The sequence below is a fragment of the Anabas testudineus genome, chromosome 17 (genome assembly GCF_900324465.2).
Source record: "Anabas testudineus chromosome 17, fAnaTes1.2, whole genome shotgun sequence".
NCBI lineage: Eukaryota > Metazoa > Chordata > Actinopteri > Anabantiformes > Anabantidae > Anabas > Anabas testudineus.
This window is the reverse complement of record NC_046626.1, coordinates 21,880,212-21,896,506: the sequence shown is the minus strand read 5'-3', so window position 1 is coordinate 21,896,506 and position 16,295 is coordinate 21,880,212. Positions and strand designations below refer to the sequence as shown.

The 16,295-nt window shown below is 44.9% G+C and overlaps 1 protein-coding gene across 1 annotated transcript; it reads right to left on the bottom strand.

The window, feature by feature from the left end:
- Positions 1-5,432: 5,432 nt before the first annotated feature.
- LOC113172217 (prohibitin-2) lies at positions 5,433-16,280 on the bottom strand. Its single transcript, XM_026375085.1, has 10 exons — positions 16,201-16,280; positions 14,514-14,643; positions 14,084-14,168; positions 13,651-13,730; positions 12,525-12,709; positions 10,855-10,984; positions 10,629-10,732; positions 9,260-9,337; positions 7,329-7,405; positions 5,433-6,942 (listed from the first exon to the last, which is right to left on the bottom strand). The coding sequence occupies exons 1-10, from the start codon at positions 16,219-16,221 to the stop codon at positions 6,924-6,926; spliced, it is 909 nt and encodes a 302-aa protein (XP_026230870.1). The 5' UTR covers positions 16,222-16,280; the 3' UTR covers positions 5,433-6,923.
- Positions 16,281-16,295: the final 15 nt, after the last annotated feature.

Sequence of the window (16,295 nt, the reverse complement as noted above, 5' to 3'; positions counted from 1 at the left end):
AATGACGAGTTCTCTACACCGAGGGACTCAACACATTAATATTTCACATCAAGCACTCAGGAAGTGGGGGGGGGGGGGTGGGGGGGGGGGGGGTTTGTTGGATTTGACACTGAGCAGTAGAAAGAATTGATTTTGACTAAAGATGAATATTAGTGTAAAGAAGTTTGATTGTTCTGTAAAATATAAAAACGTAACTGGACTAAATCTAAAAACAGTGATGTCACAGAACAATCTGTCGTTTCTTGTCCTGTTATTACATTTTACAGTTTCATATTTAATTTAATTTGGAAACTAGCACCTGAAGATCTGTGCAGAGTGTAGCAGAGGGTAGAAGAGCAGAGCGGAGCAGGGAGAGGGAGGGCCCACACCTCAGGGCCGACAGACGCTCACCGATCAGTCGATCGTCTGCTTTGTGGGTCACGACCCTAAAAAACCTGGTACTGACATTTAATTAATACTGAGTGGAGCTTCAACGACTGAGACCTGGTCCCGGTTTAAAGCTGCTTCCTTCCTGTCCGGTGTGAACCTGGTCCTGGTCCTAACAAGGTGTCTGAAGAAAACAGAGGCGTGAGCCACAGACCGGGTCAAACCTCCACCAGACGGAGAAAAGCAGTGAGTTACAGCCGGAGCTTCGTTCTTGGTCAGACACACGATTCAGGAGCTGCAGAACAAAAAGACGCAGAACTGGGACAAAGAGAAGCACTCGGTCCGTTCAGGCCCCCATTCAACGGGAGACACAGACAGACCAGGACTGCCAGCTCCTGATCCACATGAAGCTGAGGTCTCCGCAGGAGGTCCGCTGGTTTAGGGATGTTGTCAGGGTGCTGTGACCTTTGACCCCTCTGCTCCTCTTATTAGCAGGTCCAGTGGGACTGAGACAGCTAAAAGGTCAACAGCAGAAAATAAAGACGTACATTTAGTCACTGGACCAGAATCACGGTCAGAACCAGGATCAATCATTAATATTAATATTATATTATATTAATATCTGACCTGGACGTGTTGGCTCGGTAACAGGCGACAGAACCAACCAGACCCTTACACCCTTACTAACCAGAGGTCCAGACCCACTTAATGTTCTGACCCTTCAGTTTATTAGGTGGATCAAGAGTCAACTTGTTTCACAGAGTGAGATCTTTAAGATTATTAGGAGCCGTGAGACGTTCTGCTGATCAGGACTCATTAGAACCTAACGTCTCACTAACAAATGCAGACAGAGGACTCAGTAGAACCAGACAGAGGACTCAGTAGAACCAGACAGAAGACTCAGTAGAACCAGACAGAAGACTCAGTAGAACCAGACAGAAGACTCAGTAGAACCAGACAGAAGACTCAGTAGAACCAGACAGAGGACTCAGTAGAACCAGACAGAGGACTCAGTAGAACCAGACAGAGGACTCAGTAGAACCAGACAGAGGACTCAGTAGAACTAAATCACATCAGTGTGTCATGTCCAACTTGTTTCAGTCCTGGATCACGGAGCATCCTCTGTGAACCAACCGTACGTTTACATCTGAGGGTTTGAACAAACAGGTGACTTTGCAGATTCTGGTTTTACCTCCAGAACCTCAGAATAAACCCACAAAGTGCTGAAGCACCGAGCAGCTGTAAAAACATCAGGACTTATTTGAGGAAATTACACAAACGTCCTTGAATGAGTCAGAGTTGGGATGAAATGAATGTGTTTTATTCACACTGTGTTTTCAGTTGTTTCCAGTGGTCGAGGAGAAAAGGTCGACAGAGGGTTTGTGGGTAAAATCAGAGACACAGCAGAGGCCTCTGGGAAACAGACTCTCCTTCACGCTCAGCAAACACCATCATCATCAAGTCAACACGTCCCCGCACTTCACTGGGAGATTTCTCATGTGCCGTCGTCCTGCAGCAGACATAAAAGAGCTCGTCGTAAAAACGGCGGCGTGGAAGGAAGAAGACGCTCCTCGTCCAACAGGAGCTTCTAGTAGCTGCTGCTCCGCCGTCAACGTTTTAACACGTCTGTCTCAGAGCGGATGGAAAAACAGCAGAGAGACTAATTATCAGCAGCTGAAATCAGTGAGGAGCTGCACAGGACGACTTATCTCACAGAGTGAAGACCTGCAAAGACCGAGTCCTGAACGAGATCCATTTAAATTAGTCCAGGAATGAAAGTCAGGACTTCCTGTGCAGGAGGTCGCGTCTCCAGGTGAAGGTTAAAACAACCTGAGTTCACTCTGACTTGTTATGAGGAACAAACAGGATCTAAACCTCAGTCCGGGCCTCACGCTGCAGCACGGTGACCTTTTCAGTGTGGCTGCTCATTATTATGGTCTGTATGACACCATGACCCTGATCATGCACACAGTGGACCGACTCCCTCCTGAGCGCCCTCTGCTGGTCTCGTCACGCTACAGCCGACACTGCAGAGAGATGCAGACCTTCCTCCCTCCCTCCCTCCTTGGCACGGCACGGCACGGCAGCAGCAGATCGCCATGGCAACAAGCCCAGATTGCCAGTCACCACAATGTGAGGTCAGTGTTTCCATGGCGACGGAGCAGATGAGCGGTAATCCGTCCTTGTTTTTGCAGCGTAGAAACAGGACGGGCGGGTGGAGGTGGGTGGTGGAGTCCTGAGCATGTGGTAGCATGTGTGTGATCTCACCCTGAAGCTGCAGCCTCACCCCCCACCCCCCTCCTCCTTCTTCCTGTGCTCAGTCTTCATAGTGAATCTGCAGCCGGAGCAGGAAGATTAAAAAGACGATGGACAGGATCGAGGTCACGGCCCAGAGACAGGACAGGACGGGAGGGGAGGGGACAGGACGGGAGGGGAGGGGAGGGGACACGATGTCTCCACGCCAACAGACGCAGAGTTACTGTGTGGTCAGAACCGGATTTATTAAATTAAATCTAATTAAACTAAACCAGTTTTTAGTCTGTTCTGAGCTCTGAGCTGTCACAAAGGTTTATAATAAAGGTTTCTAATAAAGGTTTCTAATAAAGGTTTCTAATAAAGGTTTATAATAAAGGCTCCTCACTACATGTCAACAGACTCAGCTCTCATTTATTTCACTAATGACGTGACTAATGAGATCATGTGCTGGGGGTGGGGGGGGCAGTCGCTGCAGAATGGGTTGAAACAGCAGATTCAGAGGAACCCGGACGACTGGTGCTGAATCCAGAACTGTTCACACTGCAGCAGCACATTCATCATCTCGGACTCCTCCTCTCCTTGACCCCCCCACCGTCCCGACCCCCCCCACGTCCTCTTGTTGTTTTCTCCCCTGGCATCTTTCAAACGGTGCTGAGCCTCCTGATTGGCTGGCTCACGGGTTTGGTGTGAGGTGTGAGGGGGCGGGGAGCAGCAGCCAATCCCCGGCTCCCTCCTCTCCCAGCCCCCTCTTTTTCCTTTTTTTTTTTTTTTTTTCCCCCCCCCCCCCCCCAACCAACCATCCTTCTCCTCATCCTCCTGCCCCCTCCTCATCCTCCTGCCCCCTCCCTCCATGTAAAAAATCCCCTGGAGGTTTAATCTGCCCTCCCCCCGCCTCCTCCTTCCTCTTAGCCTCTCTCAACATGGAGGCAGCTCACACAATGGCCTCCACCCCCCACCCCCCTTATATACTCCTCCCCTCCCTGTTCTGCTCCCCCCTCCTCCCTCTGCAGATTTCAGGTTGCAGCAGCTCTGCTCACAGCTCAGGCTATAAATAACTCGGCGGCCATCTTATCTTTTGTTTTGCAGTAACCCTGTGGGGGGGGGGGGTCTAATATGATGAGGGTCATGTGACTGAGGAACCGAGCCGACACTGAACAGGTACCGTGAACCCACATCACACGGATCAGATCAATGTGTGGAACCTCATCAGGCCCAAATGAAACATGCACGTCTGGATTCAACACTCTGGTTTGTTCCTGCTCCTGCTGTGACCTCCACCCCCCACCCCCACCCCCACCCCCACCCCGAGCTGCTGCTGCCTGTGTTTCAGGTGCTGGAGCAGATTCCTTTCCTGCACTTTGTCGGATCAGGTTTCAGACACATCGTGCTGCTGCAGACGTCACATCACACTGAACTGTTAAAATAAGGTGCAGCTTGGTTTGGTTAGTGGGTCAGCTGAGACGGGTGGTGACCAGGTCACAGTAAGTTTGTTCTGTCTGGTCCAGGATCTGGACTCCCGGAGGAAGACTCCCGGAGGAAGACTCCCGGAGGAAGACTCCTACTGACGACAGGATTATGTTAGATTCAAAATGTACAATTAGAGGATCCAGAAGGTTTCCACAGTGCTTCACTGGTTCCACATTAGATGTAACGGTCTTATTCTAAAATGGTATAAATCATTATGTGCTATAAGAAACATCCCATAATGACAAACTGAAAGAAGTTTGTGTTAAATATTTAAACATTTATTAAAAACAAAAAAACTCACATGTACCTAAGTTTTCAGTCTTTGCTCAGTTCTTTGTTAAACCACCTTTAGCACCAGTTCCAGCCTCAGGTCTTTCTAGGATACTTGGTTCCTGTTTCCTTTCTTTCTTCTCTGCAGAACCTCTCAGGCTCCATCAGGTCCGATGAGGAGCGTCGGTGCTGAGTCATGTTCAAATCTCAGATGTTGAATCAGGTTCAAGTCTGGGCTCTGGTTGGACCACTCAAGGACATTTAGTTGTCCTGTTTCCACTCCTTTGTGATCTTGACTACGTGCTTTGGGTCGTTGTCCTGTTGCAAGATGAACCGTCTGAGGTCCAGAGTCCCCTCGAACAGGTTTTCATCAAGCATGGCTCTGTACATTGCTCTCAGTCTCTCAGTTCCTGCCGCTGGACAACATCCCCACAGCATGATGCTGCCACCACCATGCTTCACTGTAGGGATAGTATTGTCCAGGTGCTGAGGTACCTGGGTTCCTACAGAAGTGACGCTCTGGATTCAGGCCAAAGAGTTTAATCTTGTTTCTTATGGTTTCCATCTGACGTCTCTATCGTACAGACCTGATTAGTGGAGTGCTGCAGAGATTCTCAGGTCTCCTCCCTGACTAAGGCCCTTGTCTCTCAATCCCTCAGTTTGGCCGGCGACCATCTAGGACGAGTCCTGGTGGTTCCAAACTTCCATTTACAGGTGATGGAGGCCACTGTGCTCACTGGAACCGTCAATGCTACATAACTTTTTCTGTACCCGTCCCCAGATCTGTGCCTTGATACTATCCTGTCTATAAATCCTTGGACTCCATGATTTAGTTTGTGCTCTGACACTGTACTGTTAACTCTAGAACCTCATACAGCTGAATGTTTTTCTAAATCACCTCAAATCAACTGAATTTCCTACCGGTGGACTCATCTCAAGGAGGATCAGTGGAAACAGGATGAACCTGAGCGTCATGAGAAAGGCTGTAAAAACTTATGTACATGTGATTTTTTGTTATTCGATTTCAAACAAACGTCTTTTAAACGTAATTCAGGTACAAAAAGATCCAGATCCACTGATTTCCACACAGACTCGGGTTATTTATTTAATTTAAAGTTTGGAATTAGTGCTCAAACCTTCGGGACAGACAGGAAGTCTGGTCTTAGACAAACAGGACATGAAATATTTTCATTCACACTGAGCTGTAACAAAAAACAAAGACAGTCTGTGTGTTGTCTGGTATTAAAGGTAAGAGTCAGTCTGACAGGTTGGAAACACCTGGACTGATGCAGCTTGGGACTTCTCCTGCAGATCTGACAAACAACCTACATTTGGTCTCATGTACATTTGTTTAAAACAATCCTGTCATTACTGCACATTAAACAAAGATGTTCAGACAAAACCAGTGAAGGTTCCTACAGCTGAAGCTACGCCTCGTTAGCTTAGCATAAAGAAACGGCATAAGTCACATGTTGTGGATTTTATTAGCCGGCTGTTTTCGGTCTTTATGCTAAGCTAACCGGCTCAAACATGGACACTGCAGTAAATACACTTCACACATGTAGTCAAACCAGCTAAATGCATCATCTACATAACATATTAGTAACTGTTTATCATATCATAACATAACTGATGGACGATTAAAGTTACTCTTTGTGAATCAGAGAAATAATTTTCCTTTACTACGTATTTAGCAATCACACTGTACCTGACGCACAGTGAAGAACCAGAGCAGAATCCGGGCCACTTGTCATTTAAAGGGTCATTTCATCCAAATCCCAAACATGTTCTCTCTTCAGCTGCCGACATCCTGTATCAGAGGTGGTCGCACTTTGATAGAAACACTGCAGGTGTTTATAGAAACTGATGAAAGGTCTCATTATTAGAAAGAAATATATTTCAAAGTAAAATTATTTACAGGCCTCAGCTTGTAAATCATGAACATTTGCTGCGATGGTAAAACTAAACTAAACCTTTCACGGTTTAAATTTTATGACAGTATTTTCCTGCATTTCTCTAAACAGCTGAAATAACTGCAACTCTTCTCTATTCCAGAGTTTTAACCCCTGTTCACTAAGGACACGCCCATCATTAATGTTATCGTTGATGATTTAGGTGAACTGACCCTTTAAAAAGATTCCTCTGGTGTTGGTAGAATTTGACTTTTGTAGTTTTTTTAAACCTTAATCTTAATTTTATTCGTCATTTCCATACGATTCATGGATGAACTGTAGAATAGTGAGTGAATTAATTATGGTTCAGGCCTGAAGAGCTGAAGCTCACGATGCCGGTTTAATGTTTTACCTCTGTGCAAACCTGTCGAGCAGACGTCTGTAAACCAAACAGCAGCAGCTTCTCTCTGATTTCACTTGATAAATGTAATGACTTGAATCTGCTGCAGTGAAGTTTGACTGTTCTACAAGTGGCTGTTGAAAGAGGTCAATCAGCTGCTGTGACTGATTCACAGATAAAACTGGATCAGACTGAAGACCCGACGTAGAGTTGAGACGAGGAGGGGTGGAGCAGAACTGCAGGAATGAGGGCGAAGCAGCAGAGATGTCTTCTTACTTCAGCGACGTCATACTGAATAAAAGAGGAGAGAAAACGAAGCATCAGCTGCTGCTGAGTCCTCAGATGTGTTTCATGGAAACTCTGAGCTTTGAACCAAAGAATCCAAACATCTAGAACCAAGTGTTCGATGTGTGAAGTGTTTGTTGTGAAACTAAACACATCACACACTGTTCTTGTACCGTTCTCATTCCAGACCTCTATCAGAAAACTGCTCATTTTACTCTGCACTCATGATTCCTGTTACATCTGCTTCTGTTCCTGTTCAGACCTTTTCAGTTTTAGAGGGAACTTCTTGTTTAAAGCAACAGCTTCAATCCTCAGTCTTCTGATCCCACCCTGGTGATGACCGGCATGTTCAAACATGTAGTAAAGTAAAGCAGCTGTGTGTGAGGACTCACCTGAAGCCCTCTTTGTCCTGCAGGTTGAGCACCAGGCTGTCAGCGTTCAGGTACACTTTGTTTTGGGACTGCGCCACCTGCAGGTCAAACAGAGAGACAGACTGAGCACAGGTGGAAAGTTTCTCAGCCTCACTGTGCTGCTGCTGCCGAACACAATGGGAACATTGTCAGAGCTTCAACACTGAGCTGATTCACTGAGGCCCGTTCAGCATCAGTACAGGAAACACACACCACGACCAGAACGCCTGGTCCGGACCAGGACTGCGTATAAAACAGCATCACAGAGAGGCTGAGTTCACGAGTGTGGAAGACTGTGGGAAACAGTTCAACGACTTCAGAACATTTATTGAAGTAAAACTGGGAAGAATCTAATGAATGTGTAGTTAATGATGATTAGTGATATGTTGTACAATATTATTTATTATCATTAAAAGATTCTGAATAAATACTGAAATTCCACAATCTTTATTAAAACCAGGCTCGATTCTGTAGTGTAGTCCCTGCAGGAACACGTCCACCGTCAGTGAACACAGCTCGTCACCGTTTCCACAAATGCAAATTAAAACTCTATCATGCAAAATCACAACCGCATATGAACAAGATCCAGAAACTCTGCTGCTTCTCTGAGCTCATTCATGGAGGAGGACTGTCCTGAGGTCTGAGGAGTCATAATCTGATTCTGGACAACACGTCCTCCAGGATAAAGATCGGAGGAGACTCCAGGCTTCAGCTCAAAAGGCAGCAGAGATGACGGCGTGGTGGGGTAACCTGCACGTCTGTGGGGGCTCCATTAATGCTGAAACATCCAGACGACGGCTTTGACAGAAAAGGCCTCGATGATTTTAGCAACACAAAGTCAAACCACACTCTGTAGGTCTCACAGCTTAAATAAAGAACTGAAGTGTCCTCAGTTTCCAAACACGTCCAGGGTGTTCTTAAAGGAAGACGTGATGCTGCTCAGAGGTAAACAGGCTGCAAAACGACTACGTCTCAGGCGACGTGTCGAATTCAATTCACGTCTTTCAATAATTTACAGATCCTTACATTTTATTTAACTTTACATTTTAACAACAGGTGTTAAATCTCTGAATTATTGTTCTGTGCAGAGGAACTGGGATTATAATTGATTATTAATGACAACGTCTGTGTTTGGCTTCAGCAGCAGCAGCTCGGTGTCCAGGAGTCTGTTGTTCTTATAAAACACTCACTTCTACACGAGCTCAGCGAGAAATTCATGTTTTATAAGTCAAACTTTAAAGGTTCGTTCTGAAGCGACTGGATGTAGTTGAAGGTCAGAGGAGGCAACTCAAAGAGGATCAGAGGACGAATCCTCCGTTTGTTTCCATCCTGTGATGTTTTGTGCTCATTTGGCGCCACCTAGTGTTCGGATGATGTTAGAGTCAGATGTCCCAGAACTTGTGCAGAGTAACTCACTTCATCTACGTGAAAACAAAGAAGCGTGTTTTCATCAGCTGTTTGACTTGTCCGGGATCAGTGACGTCTTCTCTTCTGCAGCTCAGTGATCATCCTCCCTTTGCTGGAGGTACAGATGTCTCCGAAAGACCCGCAGCTGCGAGGGATCCTGGGTGTTGGATTACACTGTATGTGCTTTCCTGTCAGGATCCAGTATCCTGTTTCTGTTCCTGGTTTTTACCAAGCGTCACATCATATTAGGGGAATGATCTGAAATGTTACTGCAGGATAAAGAAGCACAGACCTGTGTATATGATTTACTCACATGTAAAAATTCATGATGTGTTTTAGTGCATGTTACAGTAACAAGCCTCTGACTCCTGCTGCAGAATGTCACGTTTTCATCTTCATCAGGTGTCTGACAGCCGAGGTTTGTTCTATGACTATGACAGCCCTCGTCTGTCTCTGATGTCAGATTTAATAACAATAAAACAGACACACTGCAGGTTGACACTTACCGTCTTAGCGATGTTCTGCGCCGCCCGGATCTTCCTGAGTTTCAGGTATCCTGGGTTCTTTGACACGGCCTCGCCCAGCTGCCACACAAACAAACATTTACAGTGTCAGTGGATTCAGGAGGATACTGTTACACAGCTACAAAGAGAGCGTGAGCTGTTGGCCTGAGGCTGATTCACAGCAGGCTGAGCCGGTCCGAATGTGACGAGTGGTGCTGAAACAACAGCGATCTGAGGATCAGGCGTGTCGCTGCTCAGCTTTAAGATTCTCACGCATGTTTACAGGCAGGAAAATAATTACTGCATATTTGCATGAAGTGTTTGTGTAACACGCTTCACAGTGTTGAGGTGAAAGTGGTTAATGTGAGAACAGGAATTTACCTGAGGTGCAGCTCAACATGGTTTCAGCTGGTAATGACTGTAAATGAGTCAGTTTTAAATCTGTGACATGACAGTTGATCTAACACTGAGCTGCACCTGCAGACAGAACAGTATTTAAACAACCCTCAATCTCAATAACTCCAACTTTAAACTGCACTCAACTGTATCTGTGTGATCCATTTCTCTCAACTCATTTTATTTTGGTTGTTGTTTGTATGAAATAATAAGACATGAAGCTGCTTTTCCTCTTTCACTGTCCAGCTGTCACAGACCTGACAGACAAACTGTGGCAGGCTGCGTGGTCTCACGTGTCCAAAGCTTCTGTTCAGACAAAAACACCTCACGGACACAACAACAGGCCGCCGCCTTCTGGAAACTCAGCTGCTCTCACTGCTGGATTTAAACCAACCTGCTAAATCTATTTTACAGGGTTTTAGATTTCTCACTCTTTAGTTTCTCTCCTCAGTAAAACCCTCTTCTGTCTCCATTTGTCAGACGTGCAGCCCAACTCCTCATCACCTTGTTCAGACACTATTAACACAACCAAATGATCCAACAGGCAGCAGCACGTGTCCTTCATCCATCTATCCAGTAGCTGCCTGCAGAGTTCAGCTCAACAGCACCTTCCTACCCGAGCTCCCTAATCCAGGTCTGCCAAATTAAATATTTGATTTTAAACATTCAGCAGTGCTGTTGAATTAACTGCAGGACGGAGTCACAACATCACCCGGACTGATGCAAGTAAATGATTCACTGTGGTTGATGATAGAAGAGAGTTAACTCTGCACTAGTTACCCATACAGTTCATTACATCTGGACTCAGCAGGTTTTCTGTTCTCTCCGGTCGTGTCTGTTCGACTCCTCAGCAGCAGAAACACACATCTCATCTAAAGTCTTCACCGAGGAGAACAGTGTTTGTCTTCTGCTGCCTGACGCGTTCCAATACTGGTAATAACCTGAACATGACCTGGTTAAAATTACGTCAGCTCACCATCTTGGCAGCCTGAGCTTCTCCTTCAGCCTGGATGATCTTCTGTCTCTGGTCCTGTTTGGCCTTCTCCACATAAAACTGAGCTCGCTGCGCCTCCTGCTGGGCTGGAGAGGAACATGACAGTCACATTCTACATCCAAATAGTCATTAACCAACTAATCGACCACACACAGTAATATGCCACACGGTCTGACTGCAGGATGAGCTGTGATCCTCCTCCACCTACCGACTTGTTTGGCCTCCACAGCGGCCGTGTACTCGTGACTGAAGCTGAGCTCGGTGATGGCCACGTCATCCAGGATGATGTTGAAGTCTTTGGCCCGCTCAAACAGCTCTCTGCGGATCAGCAGGGAAACCTGCAGCAGGGACACGTTTCATTCAGAAGCTTTGAACCTTAAACAACATGTCTGCTAAATTATTCCAAATATTCCCACCAGAGAAGCAGAAATCAGAAACTTTACTTTAAAAATGACTCTACTCTTCAACCTAAATTAGACTTGAAGTTTAATACAACAGTTTACACACAGCACTTTATTTTTTATCTCGACTTAATATAGAAAACATGGTAACGACCTTCATTAGGACATCGATTAAATTAATAGAAATAAAAATTAAAAACAGATGGGTTTTGTTTGTTATGTTGAAGGAGCTACTTCTCAACAACCAAGATGTGTTTACATGCACTTACAGTGCCTCTAAAAAGTCTTCACCTCCTTGAATGTTTTATCCTTTTATTGACATTATAAATCAGTCATGGTCAATAAAAGTTGACAAAAAACATTCAGAAAAATACCTCATTAATGTCAAAGTGAAAACAGTTTATACAAAGTAATGTCAATTGAATAAAAAGACATAAGGTGAAATCAGTGTTTGTATTAATATTCACCCCCAATCACAGCATGAAGCCTCTGTGGATGTTATTCTTGCACATCTGGACACTGGAATTTTTGCCATTCTTCTTTACAAAACTGCTCAAGCTCTGTCAGGTTGTGTGGGGATCGGTTGTGAACAGCACTTTTCAAGTCCATCCATAAATTCTCTGTTGGATTGAGGTCTGGGCTTTGACTCCACTCCAGAACATTCTACTTGTTGTTGTTAAATCATTTCTGTGTAGCTTTCACTGTATGCTTCTGGTTTATGTTCTAAATACTGACCTGAAGGGGGTAAATATTAATACAAACACTGATTTCACCTCATATATTTTTATTTAATTCACATTATTTTGTAGAAACCTGTTTTCACTTTGACATTGAGGTATTTTTCTGAATGTTTTGTTGTCAAAGTCGCCAACTTTTATTGACCATGACTGATTTATAATAACAATAAAAAGATAAAACATCAAAGGGGGTGAATACTTTTTATAGGCACTGTAAGTAACCTGGTTACAGTCGTCTCTCTCCAGCAGCTCGTTTCTGAAACCTGCATTCTGGTTTCTTCAGGTAGATTTCTCCTGGAGAACATGTTTACATATATGCAGGTTTCTAACTGAGTGTATGTGCAGGACAAAAGTCTGCAGACAGGGAATGTAGAGGAGTGTCTGAATGAAAGGAGAGATTATAACATGGAGCGATGCCTCCTCGTATTAGTTGTTTGTAGTATCCTAGTATCTGGTACGTTCTTTATTTAGGTTTGTATTTAAAATACAGATTATATTTCTATTTCTATTTCTTTCTTTTTTTTTCTAGGAAATTCTGTATCGTTTGAATTGTGCTGCTCATGTGGTTGATTTCATTAAATTAAAACCAGATGCACATCGTCCCTTTACCAGTACTTATTCAAATCAAGTCAGTCTAAGTAAGAAGTTGAACCTGTGAGGTGATGACGTTTCTAAAACTCAGACCTCTCTCTACTAATCCTCTGTGTGTACACGTAGTGGAACCAGGTGTGTGGTCGTACCTGAGCTCTCTGCGTGATGAGCTGTGAGGCGTTGAATTTGGCCACCACGCTCTTCAGCACCTCGTTGACGATGGAGGGCAGCACGCGCTCGTCGTAATCTTTTCCCAGGTGCTGGTACAGGAAGGGCAGGTTGGACGCAAACGGCCGGGACAGAACTCGCAGTGTGACGTTCACCATCTGAAGGTCTGAGAGGAACCAGACAGAGACCTGATTATTGATTAGAGTGGAACGCAGCCCTGAATATTCGAGCTGCAGTTTAACTCTACACTAAAGAACTCGCATCTTTTATCTAAGAGTGTTTCATCCTAACAACCTGAAATTACCCAATAAAAAGTAAAAATCTACATAAATACATCAAAAACATCACATCACATTTTTAAATATTTGGAAAACAATGATAAAATTTGGTGGTGGAGGGTGTGGGGGGGGCTCATGTGACTTTCTCAGGCGGGGCTTTCCTTTTCTGGGCGGCCCCCAGGCTCTTGGGAGGAAGCTGGCAGTTGGAGGTCACCCAACCTGAACCGGCCCCAGGTCTGAGATTAACCAGGCAGAGAAATATAAATCTACACACTAGCCAAACCTCAAATCATGCGATTCAAGGTGTTTGGTCTCGTTTGGTCCAATACACCTTCTCACCAGGAGGACCGCACCAGAGTTCACCATGAAGCGAATCGAGCACCCCTCTATTTGGAGGTGATTACTGTGTTAACACCAGATGAAACGAACTGCACCAAGAGAGAAAACAAACTAACTAAAGCCTGTAGGTGTAGAAGCTCTTTAAGACCTTTATTAGGACTAAAACTGTTAAAATCAGTTTCAGCTCCAGTCTGGATGAGCTGCTGTGACTTTTAGAATCCACCAGGTGTCACTGAAGCTCTGAACCTTCAAATCATTTTTCAGCTCAATGAAGTTGCTTTCAGACATGAACCCAGGTTAAGCTGAATGTGAGAGGACAAACGTCCTCAGACGGCCTGAGAGGTTTCTGTCATGTGAGCTCCAAGAAGGTCCTGAAGCTTCAGAACTTATTGAACCCATCACTAGATACTGGACATAAAAGCTGCAGGTTCTATTTGAGCAGCAAAACTTTTTTTGTTTAAAAAGTGTCTAGTTCCTGTGTGAGTCTCACCTTTACTTCCTGTTAGAGATGAGATCTTCCTGGGTCTGGCTCGGATGTCGTAGATGATGGGATACTGGAACCAGGGAATCCTGAACACAACCACAGTCAGAGTGAAGAAGCAGCTTCTGATTTCTCACGTGTGAACAATTTATCATATCAGTGAGGACACACCTGTCACCACTTCACATCATACTTCATAACAGCTTTAACAATAAAACATGAGTCTGAGCCTCATCAAACCCGAGTTCATTAACAGCTTCCACGTTTGTTTACACATGAAACACGTGTTTATTCACGTCATGTCATCGATTTGAGTGAAACTGACTTAAAGGTTTGTTTGTGTGCAGAGTTCAATAAATAAAACAAAATACTAAATATCAAGTGTCTGAGCACTTGTTCCACTCCTTAAAAGTGATGCTGCCATGGTAACAGCTGTAAGTACCTGAAGTGGAGACCCTCAGCGAGAACCGTGTCCATCTGCATCCCCCCGATCCTGCTGAAGATGACCGCTCTATGTCCTCCTTCAACTGCACTCAAAGTACACAGCTATCATTAGCATTGTGTAGTTAAAATAATCAAGTTAAAGTACACATTTATCAGAAGTACACAAGTATTAGTTAGAATATGAGCAGTAAAACTATACAAATGTTATCAGATACATGTAATTAAAGTCAAAGTAAAAGTACACATACTATCACCTTCACTTACTAGTTTCAAGCATAAGAAGCAAAAATACATAAATATTATCACTTCACTAACTTGTTAAAGTGCCAACAGTAAAAAATATTATTAGTTAAACAGTTTTTAACAAATGCTAATCAGCCACAGAAACTGGTTCATATGAGTATCACCCTGGACATGGAGCAGGTTACCTGTGTACGTGGCTTCCTTTACTCCATAAGCTAGAGCTCCGGCTCCGATCAGCAGTTTGATGCCGAGTCCTGCACCACGAGGTCCGGACGACATCCTGCCTGCGATCTGCCGCAGCTGCTGCAGAAAACCCTGAAACAGAGATCGACTTCAGTCCCACACTGAGCCCAGTCATTAAAACTAACCACTGACACATCCCACCATGTTCAAACAGCACCCTCTGTCACCCCCCCCACAGATAAAGGAGCCCACCCATGAGCCCTCCCTTGTGGAGACTCACAGACCTCCTTCCGTTTCTTTTCAGTTTCAACCCCATTCGAAACACTTCGACCTCGTAGCCTCTTGATGTCAGGAGCGGTCATTCTAAGCCACCGATTCTCCACAGACTGAAAAAGCTCCAGCTGTCAGCTCTAATCCTGCTCAATCTGTCTGCAGACTTTGACCCTGACGGGGGCTAGTATCCAGCTCTTGTTGTCTCTCCACAGGTGTGCTGCAGGGTTCTGTTCTGGGCCCTCCTCTCTTCATCTATACCACATCCCCAGGATCATTCGCACCCCGTTTTTTCCATCTTCTCCACCAGATGAGTCCAGTGTCTCATCACGACGACCCACTAAGCTTTACAGACCACATCTGCTCCATCTCTCAGTCAGCAGATTCACCCTGTACAACATCAGAACATCGAACCCTATGAACAATCCACCAGCTCATCATGACTACTGCAGTGACCACACTTCCATCATGAACAATCAAACCTCTCCTAAAGATCCAAAACGCAGCAGCTCGTCTCATTTCAGATCCATTCAAAGGGACGTGTGTCACAGCACTGTTCATATCTCTCATCAGCATCACGTGTAAAGCTCTGACTCTCACCTACAGAGGTCAACTCAACAGCACCTTGTTACCTGAGCTCTCTAATCCAGGTCCACAATCCCTGTCCCCCACTGAGCTCTGCCAAAACAAGGTGCCTGGCCTCAGGCTGGGACCAGAGATCCCGAGCAAAGCTTCAGCTCAGTGGTCCCACGATGGTGGACCAAGCTCTTCATGTTTTTTCATGGCAGCTTTCCTTCGTGGTTAACACACACAGACAACACTGAGTGACCTTCATACTGGATTATGATCTCCACAGATCCACAGAGACTAAAACCAGAGAAACCTTTAAAAGGTCCAGTATTTAAACGGCCATTGACAGAACAGCTAACGTTATCTGAACAAACGAAGGACACTGGTTGTATGAACTGTGTCCACCTAATTCTAATTATTTATACCGAACTGTGAAGTAGGAGTAGGTTTTATTAACTCTGATTAGATGTGAGAACACTGTCCGAGGAGGTGAATGAATGTACCAATGTAATAATTTAATATTTAAACCGACGCTGGCATCTCTGCCTACGAATTTAGAGACTGAGTTCATGATTCCTGCTAAACAGTGGGTGAAGTGTTGGCTAACTAAGATTAAATAGTTATAGTTTAGTATCCAACTTAACGTTTCACCTAGATGACAACGAGCTAAACTGACTGGAACAGTTAAGCTAGCTTAACGTCACATCAGCTGCAGCCTGACTCACGTGTGGGACTTGTTTTACACAGTAACGTCACGAAGCGACGTCCAAACATCGTAAAACAGCAGAAAAACGAACCGTTAAACGCACAAATGTGACACGTTACTTTAAAAAAGCAGAAAACTCTTACACCGGGCTCCTTGTTCGCCATGCTTTCCTCCTGCAGCCGCTACAGAACAAGTGAAGAAGAGAGCCAAGGTCACGGGTGATGACGCACTTCCGTGT